Below are 22,440 nucleotides of genomic sequence, written 5' to 3' on the forward strand. Positions count from 1 at the left end.
CATCTCAAAAAAAAAATTGTTGAAAAGTGAATGAAAATATTGTTTATTTGCAATTTATTCATTCATTAATTCCTGAAATATTTATTGGTGATAAAATCCAGACACATCTCTATCCTCTTGGAATATACAGTACAGTGGATATTGACATTGAATAAATCAGCATATAAAGTAAATACAGTATTTTCAAACTGTGATAAGAGCTTTGAAAGAAAAGTATTGGTAGCCATGAGAGCATTATGCAGATGATCTGACTCAGTCTGGGGTGGGGTGGTCAGGCCAGACTTTCTGAAAGAAGTGATATTTGAGGAATAGCTGAAGGATGAGTTGGTTAGCTGGATAGAGGAAGCCGGGTGGGAGTGAATGGAGAAGAGCTTCCAGAAGCAGAGGACAGACTGTGCAAAGGAATTCCAGTGAATAGGAACAGAGAGAAGGCCAGTGTGGCTGAGGCAGTCAGGTCAGCCATGGTGTGGCACTTACTGGCAAGAACACGAGTGTCACTGAAAGATTTTAAACAGAAAATGACAAAACTCTGAGTGGATTAGAAGAGGTCACTCCAGAGAATAGAGTTTAGAAGGACAAGTGTGAAAGTAGGGACACTGGTTTGGAGGCAGTTGCTGTGTCCAGACTTGGTCTGGTGTGAGGTGGCAGCAGTGAGTTTGGAGAGAAGCTGGATATAGTTAAGTGATGACAAACATTTTCCTTTAGAGCTCAAAGGAAAATTTTCAAGAAAATCTCAGCTGGTCTGAAGGTAGTAAATTATTTCAATTGATCAGTTGAAATAATTCACTACCTTCAGACCAGCTGAGATTTGATCAGTAATTTGATCTTTTTTTTTTTTTTTTTTTGAGACAGAGTTTTGCTCTTGTCGCCCAGGCTGGAGTGCAGTGGTGTGATCTCGGCTCACTGCAGCCTCCGCTTCTCGGGTTCAAGCGATTCTTCTGCCTCAGCCTCCCGAGTAGCTGGGATTACAGGCATGTGCCAACACACCCAGCTAATTTTGTATTTTTAGTAGAGACAGGGGCTTCTTTTTTTTAATTTTTATTTTTACTTATTTTATTTTTTAGAGACAGGGGTTTCTCCTTGTTGGTCAGGCTGGTCTTGAACCTCAGGTAATCCATCCCTGCCTCAGACTCCCAAAGTGCTGAGATTACAGGCATGAGCCACCATATCCAGGCAGGAACTTCTTGTTCTACTTTCACCCCCTTCTCACTACTGTGCCTGACTAGTCTCTTAAAATAATTTTAAAAAGGCAGGCCGGGCGCGGTGGCTCAAGCCTGTAATCCCAGCACTTTGGGAGGCCGAGGCGGGTGGATCACGAGGTCAAGAGATCGAGACCATCCTGGTCAACATGGTGAAACCTCGTCTCTACTAATACGAAAAATTAGCTGGGCGTGGTGGCGCGTGCCTGTAATCCCAGCTACTCAGGAGGCTGAGGCAGGAGAATTGCTTGAATCCAGGAGGTGGAGGTTGCGGTGAGCCGAGATCGCGCCATTGCACTCCAGCCTGGGTAACAAGAGCGAAATTCCGTCTCAAAAAAAAAAAAAAAAAAAAAAAATTTAAAAAGGCTAGGTGTGGTGGCTCACACCTGTAATCCCAGCACTTTGGGAGGCCGAGGCGGTGGGTCACCTGAGGTCAGGAATTCGAAACCAGCCTGGCCAACATGGTGAAACCCATCTCTGCTAAAAATACAAAAATTAGCTGGGCATGGTGGTGCGTGCCTGTAATCCCAGCTACTCCGGAGGCTGCAGCAGGAGAATCCCTTGAACCTAGGAGGTGGAGGTTGCGGTGAGCCATGATTGTGCCATCGCATTCCAGCGTGGGTGACAAGAGTGAAACTGTCTCAAAAAGAAAAAAAAAAGAGTTCATTAAAGTCTTCACTTTATACAAAAGCAGGTCAGTTAGGGTAGCATAAGGGGCCCTTTAATTAGCGAATAAATGAAGGAAAGACAGATAAATGTTTGAGACGGCAGAACCAAGATTAAAAAAATGTGGGAGAGTCGAGGTAAAAAATGGAGAGAGGAAAATGAACTGTGAGAGAGCCAGAATAAGCAGGGTATGTGAGTCTGAGAAGTGTGAGGAGGTTGGAGGGTAGGAAGATTGGGAGGAAATTGGGCAGAGTGGGTGGAGAAAGTGCAGTGTGCACCTAAGAAGAGGAAAGGAAGATTAATTTCTGATGCTGGACTCCAAGGAGACTGGAGACAAGGCGCAAAGGTAAACGAAAACACAAGGAGTGGGCTGGGCGCGGTGGCTGACGCCTGGAATCCTGCACTTTAGAAGGAGGGAGCGGCGGATTGCTTGAGCTCAAGAGTTGGCGACCAGCCTGAGCAACATGGTGAAACCCCTTCTCTACCAAAAGTCCGAAAACGTTAGCCGGGCGTGGTGGTGCGCACCTGTGGCCCCAGCTCCTGCGGACGCTGAGGCGGGGTGATCGCTTGAGCCGCTAGGTGGAGGCTGCAGTGAGCCGAGATCACGTCTCTGCACTCCAGCCGGGGTGACACACTGGGACTCCCCTCTCCAACGAACAACAAAAAGGACAAGGACTGAAATAGGAAGACCCAATGCAGGAAAGGCAGGAAGGGGAGATGACCAAAGATGACAAGGGAAGGAGCAGAGCATGGAAGGGGTGCCAGGAGGAAGGAGGGAGCAGTGATTTGGGGAGAGAGAGCAGGACTGCAGGGTGAGGGCCCACGGATGACCAGCTTAGAAAGCCACGTTAGAGAGGACAGAACAGTGAGGGCGTGAAAGAGTGCACAGCAATAGGCAGTCCGCGCCCAGGCCCGGAAGGGAAAGAGAAACGGGCGAGTGGCTGGGGGAGGGGTGGGAAAGGTGGAGGATAGGTCTGAAAAGACTCCAAGGGAGGGGAACGATGGGTGTGGCCAAGACTCTGACCTAGACCTCACCCTGCTCCCCACCCTCGGCCGCTTCGGTCCCAGTGGTTTCTTCCTCCTGTTAGGATCCTTGACGCCGGAGGGGATAGTGGTAGGTGGGGAGGTTGAGTGCAGAGGGTTCAGGCCGGGGTCACGTCGGGTTGGAATGGGGGCTGTTGGGGAGCCACGTTCAAAAGCCGGGTTTCTGTAGGGAGGCAGAGTCAGAGAACCGGGACAGTGAAGGGGGTGCTGAAGGGGGCGACTCTCAGGGATAGAGACAGGGCCCCCGCAGGTGGGATCGACCAGGGAGACAGAAAAGAAAAGGAGAGCAGCTGGTGGAGGCGAAAGCAGGGCCGAGCAGAGAGTGCTTTGGATAGAACCCGTACGCGGGGCACCCCGCAGCGTCCCAGACGCACTTGTTGGGAAGAAAGGAAGGGGCATCCCGGTGTTCGAGGGAAATCCAGTCCTGAGGGGCTGACACTGACTCTTGGGATTCGGAGCCACCACCTCCTCCCTAGCGGCGGCCAAAACCTGGCAAGTGAGGGGGCGTGACCCTGGTGCTCAGGTTTCTTCCTCCTCACCTGGGCAAGGAGGGGTGGGGGCCGCGACTTCCGGTTCAGGTGAGTGTCCCTTCGGTGACGTCAGGTCACCCTCGGCCGCCCCTCCGGTCTCGCCTCCCCCTGCCGCGCTCCCGGTGCCCGCAGGCCGCGCCCCCGACGCCCTACATATACTCAGGTACGCCCCACCTGTCCGCCTGCACCTGCCGGCTCACCTCCTAGCCGCCTCTGCCGCGAAGCGCAGCCTCGGCGGACAGCTCAGGAAACTTTGGGACTTGCTGGAGCCCAGAACCGCGCCCAGACGGCCCCTCCACCTTTTGTTTGGCTAGGGTCGCCGAGAGCGCCGGAGGGAACCGCCTGGCCTTCGGGGACCGCTTTTGTCTGGAACCACCTCCCGACATAGCCTCTTCTCTCTGCCGCGAGGTCATCGCGTCACTGGAGGGGTTGATTTGTGTGTCTTCGGTGACAAGATTTGCATTCACCTGGCCCAAACTCTTTTTGTCTTTTTGGGTGACTTGAAAACTCCACCTCAAGTTTTCTCTTGTGGGGCTGCCCCCCAGGTGTCGTCTGTTTTACTGTAGAGTTTCCCGCCCGGCGCCCCCAGTGTTTTCTGAGGGCGGAAATGGCCAACTCGGGCCTGCAGTTGCTGGGCTTCTCTATGGCTCTGCTGGGCTGGGTGGGTCTGGTGGCCTGCACCGCCATCCCGCAGTGGCAGATGAGCTCGTATGCGGGCGACAACATCATCACGGCCCAGGCCATGTACAAGGGGCTGTGGATGGACTGCGTCACGCAGAGCACTGGGATGATGAGCTGCAAAATGTACGACTCGGTGCTCGCCTTGTCCGGTAAGGCCGCGGGACCGACGGGGCGGACGCGCCCCGGACCCAGGTGGCGGGGGTGGCGCTCGTGGCAGGGCCAAGGCCCCACGGCTGGGCGCCCTGGGTTGCCGGGGAGCTGCGGGGCGAAGAAGTGGTAGGGTGGGGGCGGCGGGGCTGGGCGGGAGCGGGCCGGGGTTCTGGCTGCACGTGGGCGCGCACCTCGGCCGCCCGCGGTCCTCTTCCGCCCCCAACAGCCTCCTACACGGCGCGGAGCATTGGTGCTTAGGCCGGGACCGTCCCCTCCCGTCCCCTCCCCGATCCCTGGGCAGTCTACGGCCTCCGTCATCTCCCGCCCTTTACTCAAAAACGGGCCCGGGGCGCGGGGCGCGCCGAGGGCCAAAGGGCGGTGCGGCTGTTCCGAGTGGGCCGCCGCCTGCGGCCTCTAATCTTATCGGCCGATTAGCCGAAGCCACAAACCCGGTGGCCTCGATAGCGGGCTCAGAGCGAGGACGCCGGCCGGCTTGTGCGCTGCGCGGGGCTCGGGCCACCGTCTCCGCTTCTCTTCGCTGCCCCCTTTCACCCTTCCCCCTATCCAGGGCAGTTTCACCGAAACCCTGGTGCCCCGGGCGGATCCTGGAGCCGAGAGGGCGGGGCGGGAGCAGGAAGGCCGCCCTGCCGGGAGGGGCGGGAACCTGCCCGCGGAGCCCAGGCCTTGGACACCTGGGGCCCCAGGCGTGCGGCAGAGGCGGGCGCCGGCCAGTTGAGGTCCAGGGGTTAGTGGGCGCGGCCAGCGGCACGAAGGCTGGAGCTGCCTGAGGGCCACCCGCATTTCCAGCAATGACAGCGCCCCTTCTCCTCTCCCGCAGCGGCCATGCAGGCCACTCGAGCCCTAATGGTGGTCTCCCTGGTGCTGGGCTTCCTGGCCATGTTTGTGGCCACGATGGGCATGAAGTGCACGCGCTGTGGGGGAGACGACAAAGTGAAGAAGGCCCGTATAGCCATGGGTGGAGGCATAATTTTCATCGTGGCAGGTGAGCCCCAGGATTCTCTCCCATCTGGGAGGCGAAAGGCCGGGCAAAGTGCTGGTTTAGGGCCTCATCATACTGAAACCCGCGTTCTCTCTCCAGGTCTTGCCGCCTTGGTAGCTTGCTCCTGGTATGGCCATCAGATTGTCACAGACTTTTATAACCCTTTGATCCCTACCAACATTAAGTAAGTCTGGGAGCCCTCCCTCCTAAGGGGACAGGTCTGGGGTCCTGGGATAGGGAGGGCAGAGGCAGGCCAGAGTTTCTAACCACCCCACCCCGCTCCCTTCTCTTTACAGGTATGAGTTTGGCCCTGCCATCTTTATTGGCTGGGCAGGGTCTGCCCTGGTCATCTTGGGAGGTGCACTGCTCTCCTGTTCCTGTCCTGGGAATGAGAGCAAGACTGGGTACCATGCACCCCGCTCTTACCCTAAGCCCAACTCTGCCAAGGAGTACGTGTGACCCGGAATCTCCTCCTATGACCTGTGACCTGTGACCTCCTAGCCCCAGCCTGACAGGCTATGGGTGTGTCTGGATGCCCTAAAGGGCCTGGGGCTAGGGTCAGCCTGTGGGCAGGGGGCAGGACAAAGGCCTCCTGGTCACTCCTGGCACTCCATGTATAGTCCTCTGGGGGTGGGGGGGATTGGTAGGAGAGACAAAAAGAGGGAGAGTGTGCTTTTTGTACAGTAATAAAAAATACGTTTTGGGAAGTAGGCTTTTTTTCCTTCAGGGCCTCTGCTTTCCTCCTGTCTGGATCCTTGCAGGGAGCGTGGAACCTTAAGTACATTTCAGTTCAGAAAACACAGAGAGCGCCCCAGTGGCTTGCATGGCCTTTCCTGGCCCCCACCGACTCCACTGACAATTGACTAAAAGAGGCAGGTGTTTGTATCTCGACATCCATTCCCACCCCCCTCTTATTTAAATAGCTGCCAACGTGTTTCTTTTTTAATTAAAAAAAAATATATTTTATTAGGCATGGGGGTGTTCTACTCTCTCAGGTTACCCCATGTCTTCATCCTACCTTCAGTCCTGATGAGACACTGCTTCCTGGCTCATGGGGCACGCTCCATAGACAAGGGGAACCAAGGTGGGGCAGGGATAAGGTAAGGCCAACACAAACAACAGAGATGGTTCTAGGCCCAAAGTCTTCCTGTGCCCCTTCCAATTACAGTCTAATAAAATTTGGCCAGTCAGACATCTAGGTCATCATCTGGGTCTTCTTGGTCCAGGTCATCATAAGCATCTGGCTCATAGAAGATGTGGCTGGTAGCCTGGCTTGGCCTAGGCCGCAGTAGAGCCTCCTGTCTGAGAAGGGAAGATTTGGTGCTGGTAAGGGTGGCTAACAGGTCCGGTCTGAATACTTTCTTCCAGGTGACTGTGACTCTCACTCAGGCAGCCCCTCTTAGGCCTCTGTGTCATTTTCTTGGTCCAAGTCCCTTTCTCTGGGATACTGGGATAGATATACTAGTACTGCTCCTGCTCTCCTAATAAGTTCCTAGCAGCTTGAGGGCAAGAATCTTGTAGTCTTGCTTCATCCACCCACATACTGGGCACAGAACAGCAGGCATGTACTAAGCCCTTGTTAACCAGCCTTCGCCACGCCCATATAGCTTTCTGTCCTCCTAGCACCGTTGCCTAGGGATAGGGCTACTTCCCAAGGGTCTGGTCTGACTCAGCCCAGGCCCAGGGTGCTCTGGGGACAACTGGAGCTGTGACCCAAGGACCTAAGGGAGAGGTAAGAGACATAAAGGCCCTCTGCCATTGTCCAGGGTATATATGGTGGATAAAGAACTTGGACTTGTCTGTGGACTTCAGCCCCTATAAAGTCTAAGGTTAATCAATAACCTGTTGTCGCCCCACCTCTCCGCAGCCCAGATGCTGGGCTCTATGTATGGATCCACGTACTCAGGTCCCAACCTTACTTTTCAGAGCTGAACTGGAAGGGCAGGGTCAGGCTATCTCTGGCTTCTCTCTCTTTCTTGGACAGGTGAAGGTTAAAGGTCAAATGAGCTGTGGGATCCACCTGTAGGTACAAAGGATGCTGCCACTCTGCCCCATCCCCAGAATCCCTGACCCCACCCCCAACCTCTGCAGCTTTTATTCTCTCCCCTTTTACCAGACCCTAAACTACATTTCCTTGTTCTGGCCCTGGCATTCTTAGATACCGGGGGTATATGAGGATCTGAGTGGGGCTGGGACTCTATGGAGGGCCCCGCTTGGAGATCCAGGCTGAAGTCTGGAAGGATGGAGAACCACTGAGTCTGGAGAGGAGAAAGAAAATAAATTTTTTTCATCTTATTGAAGAAACTAGAGAGGATCTAGGACTTCACATCCTCAGCCCCCTATCACCTGTTTAACTGACTGCTTTCAGCCCATGCCCTCAACTTTTTCTTTACTTTTTTTTTTTGAGACAGGGTCTGGCTCTGTGGCCCAGGCTGGAGTGCAATCGCACCATCTCAGCTCACTGCAACCGCTGGTCTCCCAGGTTCCAGTGATTCTCCTCCCTCAGCCTCCTGAGTAGCTGGGATTATAGGCACATGCTACCACATCCAGCTAACTTTTGTATTTTTAGTAGAAATGGGGTTTTGCTATGTTGGCCAGCTGGTCTCAAACTCCTGACCTCAGGTGATCTGCCCACCTCGGCTTCCCAAAGTGCTGGGATTACAGGTGTGAGCCACTGTGCCCAGTCTCTATTTTATTTTCAAAAGTGAAAGCAAGTTTATTAAGGAAGTAAAGGAATAAAAGAATGGCTACTCCTTAGGCAGAGCAGCCCCACATACTTTTTGAGACGGAGTCTCACTCTGTCGCCCAAGCTGGAGTGCAGTGGCAAGATCTTGGCTAACCTCAACTTCTGCCTCCCAGGTTCAAGTGATTCTCCCACCTCAGCCTCCCGAGTAGCTGGGACTGCAGGCGCCTACCACTATGACCGGCTAATTTTTGTATTTTTAGTAGAGATGGGATTTTGTCATGTTGGCGAGGTTGGTCTTGAACTCCTGACCTCAGGTGATCTGCCTGCCTCAGCCCCCCAAAGTGCTGGGATTACAGACATGAGTCATCGCGCCTGGCAAAACAGTCGTCTTATACCCCTTTGTTGAGGCTGGGAATGGGGTCAGACTTAACGAATCATTGGAACCTGGGAGACCAGGGGTTGCAGTGAGCCGAGATTGTGCCATTGCACTCCAGCCTGGGCCACAGAGCCAGACCTTGTCTCAAAAAAAAAAAAATCCTGCCTGATCTGGCTTTCCAGCCTAAAAAACGGTGGTAACAAAACAATCTACCTTATACCATAGCTGTGAAAATTAAATGAGGTAAGTGATAGAAAACACAGAGAAATACCCACTCAGCATTTTTTACAAAATGTCTCCTTGAGGGCTGGGCGCAGTGGCTCATGCCTATAATCCTAGCACTTTGGGAGGCTGAGGTGGGAGGATAACTTGAGCCCAGGAGTTTGAGACTACCCTGGGCAACACAGTGAGACCCTGTCTCTAGAACAATTTGTTTTTAAAGTCTCCTTGAAACATCAGCTTTTTCATTGTTCTTCCCATCATGCCACCCCTTTCTCTGCCCCTGATTTCCAGTCCTTTCCTGTTGGTTCTTCTGACCTGATCAGTTGGGTGCTGTCGGGGCCTCCGACACAAGATGCGGGCTGAAGCCTGGCCCATTGTACCGCCCAGGGTCACCTCAGTCTGAGCAAGGCTGCTGAGAGCTCCCATGGGGCCTGGTCCATGAAGCTCTTCGTGTAGCAAGCCCAGTACATGCACCTTCCCCACTGGGGAGCCGTCACCTAGAGAAGGACAAGAAACGTAGGACAGTAGGGAGCATTCAGATTGGTGGCCTAGGATAAACTGTGGAGAGAAGAGGACAGAGGCCCACATTCCATCACGGTGCTGCCAAAATCCTGACTTCCCTTGGCCAATCTCACTGCGGTGCTCTGAGCCTTCTCCAGCCCACACCTTAATATACTCTATTATCCCAATGTAAACCTGATCAAGACACTACTCTAACTCCAATTCTTTAGCAGCTCCTCCGCCTTCAGGATGGAATGAACACTTTCAGCAGGTGGTGTCCACTAACTTTCCAGCCTCATCTCTTACACATGGAAATACTTACAGTTTCTGGAACTTCCCAAGATCTGTCACTGCCTTCAACCTTCTCCCTCCCCTTTTGGGAGCATTTAGAGTGTGTCAGGCACTATGCTAAACGCTTTAACACAATGTTTGGATCCTTACCAGGTGAAGCAATGAGAGATCAAGCAACTTAATACAAAGCTGGGCATCTGCCTCCTAAGTCCATTCGAGTACCCACAGTGCATTTTTAGGTCAAACCATATAAAATTGATGATATTTGATAAATTTTTTTTTGACATGAAGTCTTTCATCTCACTGCAGTGCAACGGCACTATCTTGGCTCACTGCAACCTCCGCCTCCTGGGTTCAAGTGATTCTCCTGCCTCAGCCTCCTGAGTAGCTAGGATTACAGGTGTGCACCACCACCCCCGGCTATTTTTTAGTATTTTTAGTAGGACCATGTTGGGCAGACTGGTCTCCAACTCCTCACCTCAGGTGATCCATCCGCCTTGACCTCCCTAAGTGCTAGGATTACAGGCATGAGTCACTGCGCCCAGCCAATATTTGACAATTTGTGACCTCAGAAATAGCAATTTAGGGCGAAAGCACAGGCGCTGCTGCCTCAGGCAGCTCCCAGGCTCCTCACCTGTGCACTGCCAAAAAAAAAAAAAGAAACGGCAATATAGTGGTTCATCCTAATACTTCCCTGGTATCTTCCCCTATATACAGAGGAAAGTGAAGCAATGAGAAATCAAGCAACTTAATAAAAAGCTGGGCATCCAACTCCTAAGTCCATTCGAGTACCCACAGTGCCCTTGAGAGCTAGTCCCAGTGTCCCTGCCCAGCAAAATTTGCCTGGCTGACCTCTTGCTCTTCAAAAATACCCTTCCTTAAGGTACCCTGTGCATGTCCTATATCATTGTGGCCTTTATCAAACCATCTTGTTTACTCATCTCCATCTTTTATGGGACTTTGAGCTCCTGGAAGGCAAGGATCCAGCTACAGTTAGTCTTTATTTTGCCATTATCTAGAATTGTTCCTGACACATTGTATGTATTTACTATTTGTTAAATAAATAATTGAGTGAAGGAAACAAATAAGTAAAAAAAAAAGAACTTAGAGAAAAAAAAAGCAAATGGTAGATGGCATTACAGAGAAGTAAAAAAAAACAGACAAAAGGTCAAAAAGATGAAAAAAGATCTGACTGAAAAATGCGAATGTTTCTTCTAGGGTAGAAAGGAAAAGGGGCACACTCCTTGGCAGAGGGAAATGTATGAGGGGAAACAATGAAGGAGGGGTCTCACCAAGAGGACAGGAGTCCTGATGGCTCACTGCATGCAGGGTCTGGCAGAGTGTGGCGCAGGGAAGATGAAGCAACAGCCAGCTGAGTGAATCGAGAGCAATGGTGACAGGACCAAGATCTGTCCTCTTGCACATGGCTCTCAAGGCTCCCAGTGGTCCCCCAGGAAGGGCCTCCCCAGTTTCTGACCAGTTGAGGGGGTCTCTGAAGAAGTCATGGTAAACCAGCCTGCAAAGGGAAAACAGGAGACAGCATAATATTGTCCCTCCCCCTCAGAGGATCAGAAATTTCATCCTCTGATCTTCGTGGCTCTGTTTTCTCAATTTTCATGAACGTCCTTAATATTAGTGAAAGGTAATTACTGAAATAATATAGTAATTGAGAGCACAGATTTTGGTGTCTGACAGCCTGAGCTCCAAGCTTGGCTTTGCTACTTGGCCAGTAAGCTAACTGATAAGTTACTTTCTAAGACTCAGTTGCTTCATTGGTAAAATGGAGATGCCAAACTCAAAGTATTCAGCACAGTGCTTGACACATACTATATGCTTGATAAATGCCAATTATCACCATTATCAAGTATTTCCTGAGGGGGCACCTAATTTTTTTTGTTTTGAGATGGAGTTTCTCTCGTTGCCCAGGCTGGAGTGCAATGGAGCAATCTTGGCTCACAGCAACCTTTGCCTCCCAGGTTCAAGCGATTCCCCTGCCTCAGCCCCTCAAAGTAGATGGGATTACAGGCACGAGCCATCATGCTCAGCTAATTTTTGCATATTTAGTAGAGATGGAGTTTCTCCACATTGGTCAGGCTGGTCTCGAACTCCTGACCTCAGGTGATCCACCTGCCTCGTCCTCCGTGCTGGGATTACAGGCGTTAGCCACCGTGCCTGGCCCTAATTTATCACTATGGATAAATAAATAGAAAGCAGAGGACATGAGACTTGGTTCCTGCCTATCGAACAGCTTAAAGAAAGTCAAGAATTAAGTCATGGAATACCAACTACAACAACAAAAAAATAATAATAACAGCTCAGGAAAGGGAGACTGGCATACGCTAGAAATCCTGGGAAAGCTTTCTGGTAGCAGAACTTTTTCCCCAGATCCCTCTTTTCTATTTTCTGGTTTTCTTGTGGAATGCCAACTTAACCTACACCACCACCTCTATCACAACAATGGCTGATACAAAATTAGGAGCTCAACAATAGATGTAAACTACTATTATTAACAACTGAGTTACCCTGACTAGGAAGTAAAAAGCACCCTACTAGTGGTTCTTAATGTCTCCTGATCAGGCACTGGGCTGGGTTAGGTATTTCCTTATCTCTATACTTTCTTCTCCCCCACATTAGTCAATAAATCCTGGATATTCTACCCACTAAAGTCCTTTACATTTGTTCTAAACTTTCCATCCCTACTGCCAATTCCTTAAGCCAGGCCTCTATTACTTCCTACCATTATTCCCTAAAATTCATTAGGGAGGTGTGTCTTATTCACTGCTGTCTCCAGTATCTTGCGTAGCACGTAGTTTACGGTTGGTGCTCAGTACACATGGACCTTAATGAGCCAACCTGGATTAAGAAATTACTACAATAGCCTTCCCGCAAGTTCTCCCAGTCTCCAGGCTATTTTTCTCTCTCAACTTCTCTGATCTTTGCTTTGGATTCCCCAAATACTCATCACTCCTCTTACTAATTCTTGTGTCCTTAAAAACCCATATCAATTTCTTTCTTTCTTTCTTTCTTTTTTTTTTTGAGACGGAGTTTCGCTCTTGTTTACCCAGGCTGGAGTGCAATGGCGCGATCTCGGCTCACCGCAACCTCCGCCTCCTGGGTTCAGGCAATTCTCCTGCCTCAGCCTCTTGAGTAGCTGGGATTACAGGCACGCGCCACCATGCCCAGCTAATTTTTTGTATTTTTAGTAGAGACGGGGTTTCACCATGTTGACCAGGATGGTCTCGATCTCTTGACCTCGTGATCCACACGCCTCGGCCTCCCAAAGTGCTGGGATTACAGGCGTGAGCCACTGCGCCCGGCCCATATCAGTTTCTTAAATGAATATTTAAGAAACTGCCACTATATACCAGGTTCTGCGCTTGTTGTAAACAAATTTCCTTGGTAACAGAGGTCTCAAATCTAATTAAATCTCTTCCAACTTGTACTTACCGATTGTTGATATCAGAGTCAAAACCTTCACGAAACTCTTCCTCGCTTACTTCACAGCCCAAGATATGCACTTGCTCCCCACTAAGGTAGAGATGAGGGGGGATTGTCAGAGTGGGCACAGGCTCCCTATCCAGGGTAGGCCGGGGAGACACCATGGGATACTCACCAAAGTGCAGATTTCTTGACAAGCGCCTTTAAGAGACTGCGCCCCTCCCACTCCACGGAATCTGCAGAGCGAGGGACGGATAAAGTGTGAGAGCGACGGATGGAGAGCCCATCGCGATCTCCACACTTAGCCTGTGATCCATGGCCCTTCCTCCCCACTTACGTCCCCTCTGCCAGGTCCAGAACCCCCCAGTGCCTCTAGCTCTCACCCCGAAGCAGCACCAAGCCGCCCAGAGCCAACAGCGAGTCCAACATCTCCAACTAGAGTCAGGTCCCTGCTCTGGCGCCCTCTGATAGCGTCATAAGTCACTGCCCCAACCCTGGGGTGAAAGGGGCGGGGCACTCAGGCGTCCTCCCACCTAAGACCTAACATATTCTCGAGAGGCGATTATGTTCAATATTCCCAGGAGGGCGCCCCTCCCCGAGCCCTGGCGCACAGTCGTAGGTACAACGACCCCGTCTACATTTTCACTGTGACCGGGGCGAGAAGAGCAGTTAGGGCAGTTGTCAGTGGGAGGAGGAGGGGGAGCCACAAAACCCCCGCGAGGGTCCTAACCGCGGGGCAAAGTGATGTCACTCCGCCCCGCCTACGCAGCTTGAGGCGGGACCTGCTTTGCCTCAGGCCCCGCCCCGTGGACACCTTCCGCGCGTGCGCAATACTGCAGCCTCGTTCAGAATGCTCCTGGCCTTCCTTATACCTACCCCCATAGACCGCGCAGGGGGAACTTGGTCCTGGTGAAGCGAATACACGTCACCACCGGAAGTAGTGTCAAAGGGGAAGAGGAGGGGGAAGACAGGAGCGGGGAGTCCTTTGGGCGGTAAAATGGCGCCTGTCAGAGAGGGAAACCCAGCTGCAGAGGCTGCAGCCCCGCTCCCCAGCGGCTAAAGGACCCCCGAGCTCGGGGAGGGGGAGGCCGCTCCGGCCCAGCGCTCCGCGCCCTTCGGCTCCCCCTCCCCCTCCCCCTGCTTCCCTGCTCCTCCGCTCTGCAGTCCCGTTCTCCGTCGCAGCTCTTAGCGCGCCGCTGCCCCCGCCCGCTCCGTTCCTGCGGGTAGCCCCCTAGCGCGCCTGCGCAGCGGGCCACTCTCCGCTTTTCCCCCTTCCCCTCCCCCTCCCTTTTCCCTCCCTCCCTTTTCCTTGGCCCCCTCCCCCATTGCCCCCTCCCCCAATTATCCTTTCCCTTCTCTTCTGGTCTCGGAGGACCCCATCCTAGCCCGACCTGTCTCGGCCGGCAACCTCCCCGAAGCCGTTGGTGCCACTCCCAGTCCATGTGGGCCCCCGCGGGCTGCCCACGCCTGTCCCCCATCTCCCGGTTCCGCTGGGCTTTCCCTTAGCCCGCGGTGGCTTTCTGAGCCGCCCGCTCCGTGCCCCTCTCTGCAGCCTCTCCTGCCACTCGGGGCCCCCGTTCCCCCTCCCGGCGGCGGGGGGCTGCCCCCGGGGGGCTGGCGGAGCTGGGCCGCGGGGGCCCCGGGGCCGGCGGTGCCGGGGTCATCGGGATGATGCGGACGCAGTGTCTGCTGGGGCTGCGCACGTTCGTGGCCTTCGCCGCCAAGCTCTGGAGCTTCTTCATTTACCTTTTGCGGAGGCAGATCCGCACGGTGAGCCAGGGTGGGCGCTGGCGGTGTTGGGGACCTCTGTCTGCGGTGCTCACGGGTTTTCAGTGTGTCGGGCCTCTGTTTGGGCCTAGGAAGGGAGTCCTGGCGGGGGCTTTTCTCGCCAGAGAATTAGGGAACCCTAAGCGGGGCTTCGGCTGGGGAGGAGGGAGACCCTTGTAATAGAACCAAGACCTTGGGGGTTTTGATGGGGCTACATGGGACAGGATTTGGCAACTCTTGGGGGCTAAGGTGGTGGGTGGGGCGCTCTTTAAGAAAGCGGGAGTTGTTGCTAAAGAAACCGAGAGGCGCGGAACACCTGTTTGATGGCAGCCAGATCTGTTGATGTGGGCTTGTGAAAGACCCTATTTGGAACCTCAGTGTGTGTTTGGTCCCATAACAAGGCAGAGACCGACTTGTGTGTCAAGGGTGGAGGTGGGTGTGAGTGCACATGTTACAAACAGGGACTGGAACTTGGGAAAACCCTGGGTGTGAAGGAGAAACCCCTGCGGTTCCCATTAAGAGAACTCCAAAAAGGCTGTGAAAATGTATTTCATAGTGTGAATATTGGTATCTGGATTTGAGGACTAAAGCAGATGTTTTAATGATGGGCCTCTTTAATCGTGGGAGGGAGTTCAGGGTGGGTGCTGTGCCCACCATTAAAGTCTGGCTGTCCCTGTCAGAGGGCAGCGTTGGTCAGTTGTAGGGCTTGAATCTGAGGGCATGTTTGCTTCTCCAGGAGACCCTAGCATTCTGAGGGATACTGTCTGGATGTACCCAAACATCTCTGGGTTCCTTTCCCCTTAGCTTTTCTCCAAGGTCAGAGCTCCTTCAGCTAACAGCACCTAATGAATGTGTTCTTGTGGTCTCATTACCACCAGGGAGAATCCTCGGAAGGAGTCTGGGGAGAGTTTAGTAAGCGAGGTCAGAGGTTCTGGGTCTGTACTTTGGTCTGTACTCCTTAGCATACCTCAATACAGTTTGAAAGAATAAAACTAGGTTGGGGTGACCTGGGGTCCAGGAAATTTCCAGGAAAGCTCTGAGTGGTAGTGGTGGTTGACTTAACTGATTTGGGAGAATGGGTCTGGCCTTGGGTTCATTCTCTCCTTTACCAGTCTACTTCCACTTCCTGATTTAGGGTGCGAACAGTTCAGGATGGTTGTGGCTGTAGGCAGCAGCGCTATTCCCCTGAAACAAGAGCTAGGAGCCAAGAAAAATTTAGGGTCATAGCTGCTGAGATCTGTGTGGGCTTAGCTCCTGGGGGTTTTCTTTTCTTTTCTGAGACGGAGTCTCTCTTTCACCCAGGCTGGAGTGCAGTGGCGCGATCTTGGCTCACTGCAACCTCCACCTCTTGGGTTCAAGCGATTCTCCTTCTTCCTGAGTAGCTGGGATTACAGGTGCCCACCACCACACCTGGCTAATTTTTTGTATTTTTAGTAAAGATGGGGTTTCACCATGTTGGCCAGGCTGGTCTAGAACTCCTGACCTCAAGTGATCCAGCTGCCTCAGCCTCCCAAAGTACTTAGATTGAGCCACTGTGCCTGGCCTCCTGGGGTCTTCTTTATGGGTTGACTGCTTCTTCTTCTTGCTCTAACACATCAGTTTTCTGGGCACATGGAGTGGTGCTTCAGCTCATCCACAGGTTAGTTATTTCCAGAATTCCTCTCTTTTGGGCAGCACTGACCCCACAGCCTTTTGTCCTCCCCTCCCATTCAATCTGGTTTCTTTCCCCACCCCATTTCTGGCAGATGCTTGGAGCATTCCCTACATGCCCAGCATATGCAACCCGAGATAGCAAGGCTGGACACCCGAGCTGTTTCAGACCTCTTCATGGCCCAGGGAGAAAAGAAGGGCAGATCTTGACTTGTGGGGAGCCCTTTCGTTTACAAGGGAGAGCCTGGTTCTTGTGTGGCTTGGGGCCTAGGGATGCACTGAGGAGGGTTTCTGCCTTTGAGGAAAAGTGTGGAGGAGCGAATTGCCAGGCTTTGCATGGGGTGATTTGTGTATTAGGAAATAGGAGTCCCTAGGGAAAGCCTGGAGAAGCAGAGCTGGAAGGCTCTTGTCCCTTATTCACCTCTCACTTACAGCCCTGAGTTCACTCTGGCCTCCAAACCCTGCCAGTCAGCCTGGCAGGGGCTATCCAGTGTTCTTTGCCTCACCCTGGGTACCAGGATAAGGAGGCTGTTCAGAGGGCTGAGGTTCTCTGAACTTGTGACTTGGCTAGGAAAGACAGAAGTGGACAGGTGGCTGGTTAAAATAGGCGTGGTGGCTTCTAGCCAGGGGAACTTAGCTGACCTGACAACCTCTGGATTCCCTCATTCTATATTCCCATTAAAGACCCAGGGATCTCCTCCCCTGACTCCTACTCCCTGTGCACTAGGGAATCTGAGGCTCTCAGTTCCGAATATGAGATGATGGTAGTTGCTACAAATAATTCTTGGGGGAAGGTTGTGTGGCGGCGGGGAGGGGTCCGGTCGTGTGTTTCTTTGTTCAGCGTAGCAGGATATCATAGTTAGGAGGGCAGGTTTGACTGGGTGCGGTGGCTCATGCCTGTAATCCCAACACTTTGGGAAGCTGAGGCAGGTGGATCATGAGGTCAGAAGTTCGAGACCAGCCTGGCCAATATGGTGAAACCCTATCTCTACTAAAAATACAAAAATGAGCTGGGCATGGTGGTGGACACCTGTAGTACCAGTTGCTCGGGAGGCTGAAACAGGTGAATCACTTGAACCTGGGAGGTAGAGGTTGCAGTGAGCAGAGATCATGCCAATGTACTCCAGCCTGAGCAACAGAGTGAGACTCTGTCTCAAAAAAAAAAACAAAAAAAAAAACAGAAAACAAAAAAGAGAGCAGGTTCTTGGGTTGGACTGCATTGGTACAATCCTGGTTCTATCACTTCATTGATTCTACTAATATTAACTAACCACCTTTGCTACAGTGTTCTAGGCACTGGGAATACAGCCATGATCTAGATAAAATCATGTTCTCATAGAGTTTTCATTTTAATCAGGGAGACAAACAACTTAAGATAATCCCTAGCTGTGTAGCCTCGGTTTCTTTACCTTAAAACAGGGATAATAGTAGTATCAGGGTTGTTTTGAGGATTAAATGAAATAATCCTAAGTCACATACCCAGTATCTGTGGTAAATGTTCAACCTGTGCTACCTGTTACTGTTACAGGGGAAGACTTCCTTGTCAAGGGTTCCAATCCTCTTTTGTGCTATTTCTAGGTAATTCAGTACCAAACTGTTCGATATGATATCCTACCCTTATCTCCTGTGTCCCGGAATCGGCTAGGTAAGTATGTGGTGGGAAGCCTCCTTTAAGGTGAAGTAGGGGGCCAGCTCTGGGCCAGAGGTTGGTCAATATTATTCCTTCTCATTGTGGTTCAGCCCAGGTGAAGAGGAAGATCCTGGTGCTGGATCTGGATGAGACACTTATTCACTCCCACCATGATGGGGTCCTAAGGCCCACAGTCCGGCCTGGAACACCTCCTGACTTCATCCTCAAGGTGTGTGGCGGTGGGGAGTGGTAAAATGGTTACATCTGTTACTCTGCCCAGACCTGGACTCCCTTTCCCAGTCCCAGAGTTTCCATCCCCTGGCACCGGTGTCAGCCTGGAGGAGGGAAGCAAGTGGGTGAGGTGTTTTCCAGGCCTGGGTTTTGGTGTTCAGGACTTCCCCCAGCCCATCTTGTTCCTCTATAGGTGGTAATAGACAAACATCCTGTCCGGTTTTTTGTACATAAGAGGCCTCATGTGGATTTCTTCTTGGAAGTGGTGAGTTTGGGGAGCTAAAGGGAGCTCTGTGATGAAGGAATGGTTTTAGGGCTCTGGGAATTCAGAGGATTTGGAGGAAAGGATGAGGAGAAATGAGTAAGAGCAGTTTTTGAGAGGGGAGGCTGTGGAATGTAGGGGAGTGGCTTTCAGTACTTGGGGTTCATTTGTTGTGCTGATGTAACTCTTCCACAGGCTTCTTTCTCTCTTGTTCTTACATTTCCAAATCTTAAGAGTGTAGGATGCCTAACACTGAGTTTGGAGGTTTGGACTGGGGGTTCAGAATTTCCTGTCCTCGGAGACATCTGATGTCGATGGAAGGCCTGAAGGACTATGCTGTTGCCCTTCTGAAAGATAACTGTATGTCTAAAAGAATGATCACCTTGTAAGGCATCATCTTCTCCCCCAATCTATTTCAGGTGAGCCAGTGGTATGAGCTGGTGGTGTTTACAGCAAGCATGGAGATCTATGGCTCTGCTGTGGCAGATAAACTAGACAATAGCAGAAGCATCCTTAAGAGGCGATACTACAGACAGGTAAGCTAGAATCCTGGTCTAAGAGTGTGGCTTGGGAGGGAGGCCACCAGGGAGGGATCTGGGTTTGAGGAGATGATCCTGGAGAGGGTGTGGGGGAGGCCTATTACATAATCCCCTGTCTTCCAGCACTGCACTTTGGAGTTGGGCAGCTACATCAAGGACCTCTCTGTGGTCCATAGTGACCTCTCCAGCATTGTGATCCTGGATAACTCCCCAGGGGCTTACAGGAGCCATCCAGGTATGGGGAAGTTGGTGAGTCTGGCAAGACCAGAACATGGTTCTGAGAAGGTATTTTTGCAGGAGACCTGGGCCTTGGTCCCTGAGAGCTAGGATTCCCTAGTTTATCCCTAGTTTGCTATAAGTCCAAATGCAAATTATTTTCCTATTTCAAATGAGATATCATATATGTCCATTTCATAAATCAGATTTCTCATATCATTTTTTTCTTTTTTAAAATTTATTTTTTGAGATAGGGTCTTACTCTGTTGCCCAGGCTGGAGTGCAGTGTCATGATCATAGCTCACTTACTGCAGCCTTGTTCTCCCAGATTTCTCATATCATTTTTTTTTCTTTTTTAAAATTTATTTATTTTTTGAGATAGGGTCTTACTCTGTTGCCCAGACTGGAGTGCAATAGTTCTCCAGCTCATGATCATAGCTCACTCACTGTGGCCTTGTTCTCCCAGGCTCAAGTGATCTTTCTGCCTCAGCCTCCTCAGTAGTTGGGTCTGTAGGTGTGTACCACCATGCCCAGCTAATTTTTCTTTCTTTTTTTTTTTTTTTGAGATGGAGTCTTGCACTGTTGCCCAGGCTGGAGTGCAGTGGTGTTATCTCGGCTCCCTGCAACCTCCACCTCCCAGGTTCAAGCGATACTCCTGCCTCAGCCTCTTGAGTAGCTGGGATTACAAGTGCCCACCACCACACCCAGCTAATTTTTTGTATTTTTAAGTAGAGACAGGGTTTCACCATGTTGGTCAGGCTGGTCTCAAACTCCTGACCTCATGATTTGCTCACCTTGGCCTCCCAAAGTGCTGGGATTACAGGCGTAAGCCACCATGCCCGGCCAATTTTTTGATTTTTAGTAGAGATGAGATCTTGTTATGTTGCCCAGGGTGGACTCAAACTCCTGAGCTCAAGTGATCCTCCCATCTTGGCCTCTCAAAGTGTTGGGATTACAGGTGTGAGCCACTGTGCCAGGCCAAGTGTGTTTCAAGTGAGGCACAATGGCAATAAGTTTGACTAGGAGCATCAATAAGTATGAGATCTGGTGATTAAAACTTCATTTCAGGCCGGGCGTGGTGGCTTGCGCCTCTTTTCATCAGCACTTTGGGAGGCCAAGGCGGGCAGATCACCTGAGGGTCAGGAGTTCCAAACCAGCCTGGCCAACATGGTGAAATCCCATCTCTACTAAAAATGCAAAAATTAGCCAGGTGTGGTGGCAGGCACCCGTAATCCCAGCTACTTGGAAGTGAGGTAGGAGAATTGCTTGAACCCAGGAGGTGGGCATTGCAGTTAACTGTGATTGTGCCATTGCACTCCAGCCTGGTGGAGAAAAGTGAGACTGAGTCTTAAAAAAAAAACCAAAAAACTTAATTTTATTTTGGAGCATAAATCAGGAAAGTTTTACTTAGGTTGTTGACTTCCGGTAGTGGGAGGTATATATTTTTAAGTAATAATTCCTCCTTCCCTCCAGTAAGAGAAAAACACCCAGTCTCTCTTTAATTCTGTTTCTTCTCATCTGCATTTTCACCTACCTACCCTAGACAACGCCATCCCCATCAAATCCTGGTTTAGTGACCCCAGCGACACAGCCCTTCTCAACCTGCTCCCGATGCTGGATGCCCTCAGGTAAGGGAAGTGGGCTCTGGACACTGGATTTCTGAGGAAGGGAGGCGGTGGGAGATCCTAAGGGGGAATAAAAAACATCTGTCCTGTTTTACTTAACTCTCCTCCCTTAAGAATTTAACATTTGGACCCAGGTCTTCTTACTTCAAAACTCATCACTTTAGCTAGTAGGCTGTGGGCAAATTGGACCTACCTAATCATGTGAATATTGTGATAATGTATGCCCCACCCCTCCAGTGATGCACCTTACATTAGTGTTATGAGGGTATCAATATAAGGAACTCTGCCTATGCAAGTTATTGTCGTTGTCCCAGGTTCACCGCTGATGTCCGTTCCGTGCTGAGCCGAAACCTTCACCAACATAGGCTCTGGTGACAGCTGCTCCCCCTCCACCTGAGTTGGGGTGGGGGGGAAAGGGAGGGTGAGCCCTTGGGATGCCGTCTGATGCCCTGTCCAATGTGAGGACTGCCTGGGCAGGGTCTGCCTGTCCCACCCCTCGCTGCCCTTGGGAGCCCTACACTCCACTTGGAGTCTGGATGGACACACGGGCCGGGAGCTCTGAAGCAGCCTCACGCTAACTTCGTGTTCACACTCCGTGGAAACCCCAGACTGGGACACAGGCGGAGACCTAGGAGAGCTGAAACAGTGTTTGTGGTGGAGAGGCAGGACTGGCCAGAGTGACAGACATACGGTGATCCAGGAGGCTCAAAAAGAAGCCAAGTCAGCTTTGTTGTGATTTGATTTTTTTTTTAAACTCTTGTACAAAACTGATCTAATTCTTCACTCCTGCTCCAAGGGCTGGGCTTTGGGTGGGATACCGGGATTTTGGGCCACTGGTTTTTCCCTCAATTTGTCCCCCCTTTACTCTCGTATTTTTCTCTCCTTAGACTCCCTCAGATCTGTAACCAGCTTTGTCTCTTTTTTTCCTTTCCTCTCTTTTAAACCATGCATTATAACTTTGAAACCAAAGCGGCCCTTAGGTCCTTCTCTGGGGTTTTGGGAAGTGAGGGGAGGGCACTTTGTTCACATGCACCCTGTCTCCAGGGCAGAGGGGGAAGAGCCTGCTTCTGGACTGGAGAGCAGGGGGAAAGGTGGTGTTGATCATGGGGATACAATAGTGAATGTGGACACCAGATGCTTTGGCGGGAATGGCCGAGTGACAGGATGGGCGCGCTGGTGGGGAGTGGAAGGATACCTTCGGTGCAGTAGGCTATTGAAGGCCGAAAGGAGAAACCTGGGCGGCCAAAGGGCGTAGAGCTAGAGAAACGTCGGGCTTCGCTGGGAGCACTGTTATGGACAGGCTAAGCGGGCGCTGCCCCCCAAGCGGCTAACACCCGGACCTCGGCTCTCCGGGGAGGGAGGGCCCCTCCCCGAAGTCGCCCAGCTGGCCCCGCCTCCCCGGCGCCCTCCCGAGCCGGCCCTATTTTCCGCACCCGCCACGTGACGCTCCGCCCTCTCTGAGATCACATGATTTCACTCAAACACTGCGGTGTTCCTCCGCGCTGGCGTAGTCCCTACCTCTCGGCCCTCCTCTCCAGTCCCTATTGGTCTACTCGTTCTTGGCACTCAAGCGTTCTGTACATCTCTGCAAACATCCGTTTTCTTTTTGAACTCTTATTTCTGGAGATCATCTCTGTCACTTGGGTACTACTTTGTTTTGGTGTCAACGGCCGCCTTCAGCGTAGCAACCCGTTTTGTGAATAGCCAACCTTGTAATTGTCTCTGCTGTTCCTCTA

General features: G+C 51.7%; 3 protein-coding genes across 4 annotated transcripts; 2 read left to right on the forward strand and 1 right to left on the reverse strand.

Moving 5' to 3' along the window:
* The first annotated feature begins 2,960 nt into the window (after window positions 1-2,960).
* CLDN7 (claudin 7) lies at window positions 2,961-5,977 on the forward strand. Of its 2 annotated transcripts, XM_012457452.2 has the most exons (5): window positions 2,961-2,979; window positions 3,754-4,269; window positions 5,109-5,273; window positions 5,370-5,454; window positions 5,567-5,977. In XM_012457452.2, the coding sequence occupies exons 2-5, from the start codon at window positions 4,047-4,049 to the stop codon at window positions 5,727-5,729; spliced, it is 636 nt and encodes a 211-aa protein (XP_012312875.1). In that variant the 5' UTR covers window positions 2,961-2,979; window positions 3,754-4,046; the 3' UTR covers window positions 5,730-5,977. The 2 variants fall into 2 exon arrangements, with proteins under 2 accessions (XP_012312875.1, XP_012312874.1); XM_012457451.3 differs by lacking the exon at window positions 2,961-2,979 and having other exon boundaries at window positions 3,671-4,269.
* A 212-nt stretch (window positions 5,978-6,189) lies between these two features.
* On the reverse strand, window positions 6,190-13,356 carry ELP5 (elongator acetyltransferase complex subunit 5). Its single transcript, XM_012457448.3, has 8 exons — window positions 13,168-13,356; window positions 12,960-13,020; window positions 12,794-12,874; window positions 10,639-10,862; window positions 8,870-9,051; window positions 7,433-7,528; window positions 7,190-7,290; window positions 6,190-6,572 (listed from the first exon to the last, which is right to left on the reverse strand). Exons 1-8 carry the CDS (start codon window positions 13,211-13,213, stop codon window positions 6,458-6,460), a joined length of 906 nt encoding a protein of 301 aa, XP_012312871.1. The 5' UTR covers window positions 13,214-13,356; the 3' UTR covers window positions 6,190-6,457.
* A 652-nt stretch (window positions 13,357-14,008) lies between these two features.
* On the forward strand, window positions 14,009-21,673 carry CTDNEP1 (CTD nuclear envelope phosphatase 1). The gene is made up of 8 exons (XM_012457450.3): window positions 14,009-14,554; window positions 17,780-17,846; window positions 17,942-18,060; window positions 18,256-18,327; window positions 18,744-18,860; window positions 18,987-19,098; window positions 20,623-20,707; window positions 21,019-21,673. Exons 1-8 carry the CDS (start codon window positions 14,453-14,455, stop codon window positions 21,077-21,079), a joined length of 735 nt encoding a protein of 244 aa, XP_012312873.1. The 5' UTR covers window positions 14,009-14,452; the 3' UTR covers window positions 21,080-21,673.
* Window positions 21,674-22,440: the final 767 nt, after the last annotated feature.

This window comes from Aotus nancymaae, unplaced genomic scaffold, assembly GCF_030222135.1.
Source record: "Aotus nancymaae isolate 86718 unplaced genomic scaffold, 86718_ANA_hifiasm-v0.15.2.pri h1tg000018l, whole genome shotgun sequence".
Lineage (NCBI taxonomy): Eukaryota > Metazoa > Chordata > Mammalia > Primates > Aotidae > Aotus > Aotus nancymaae.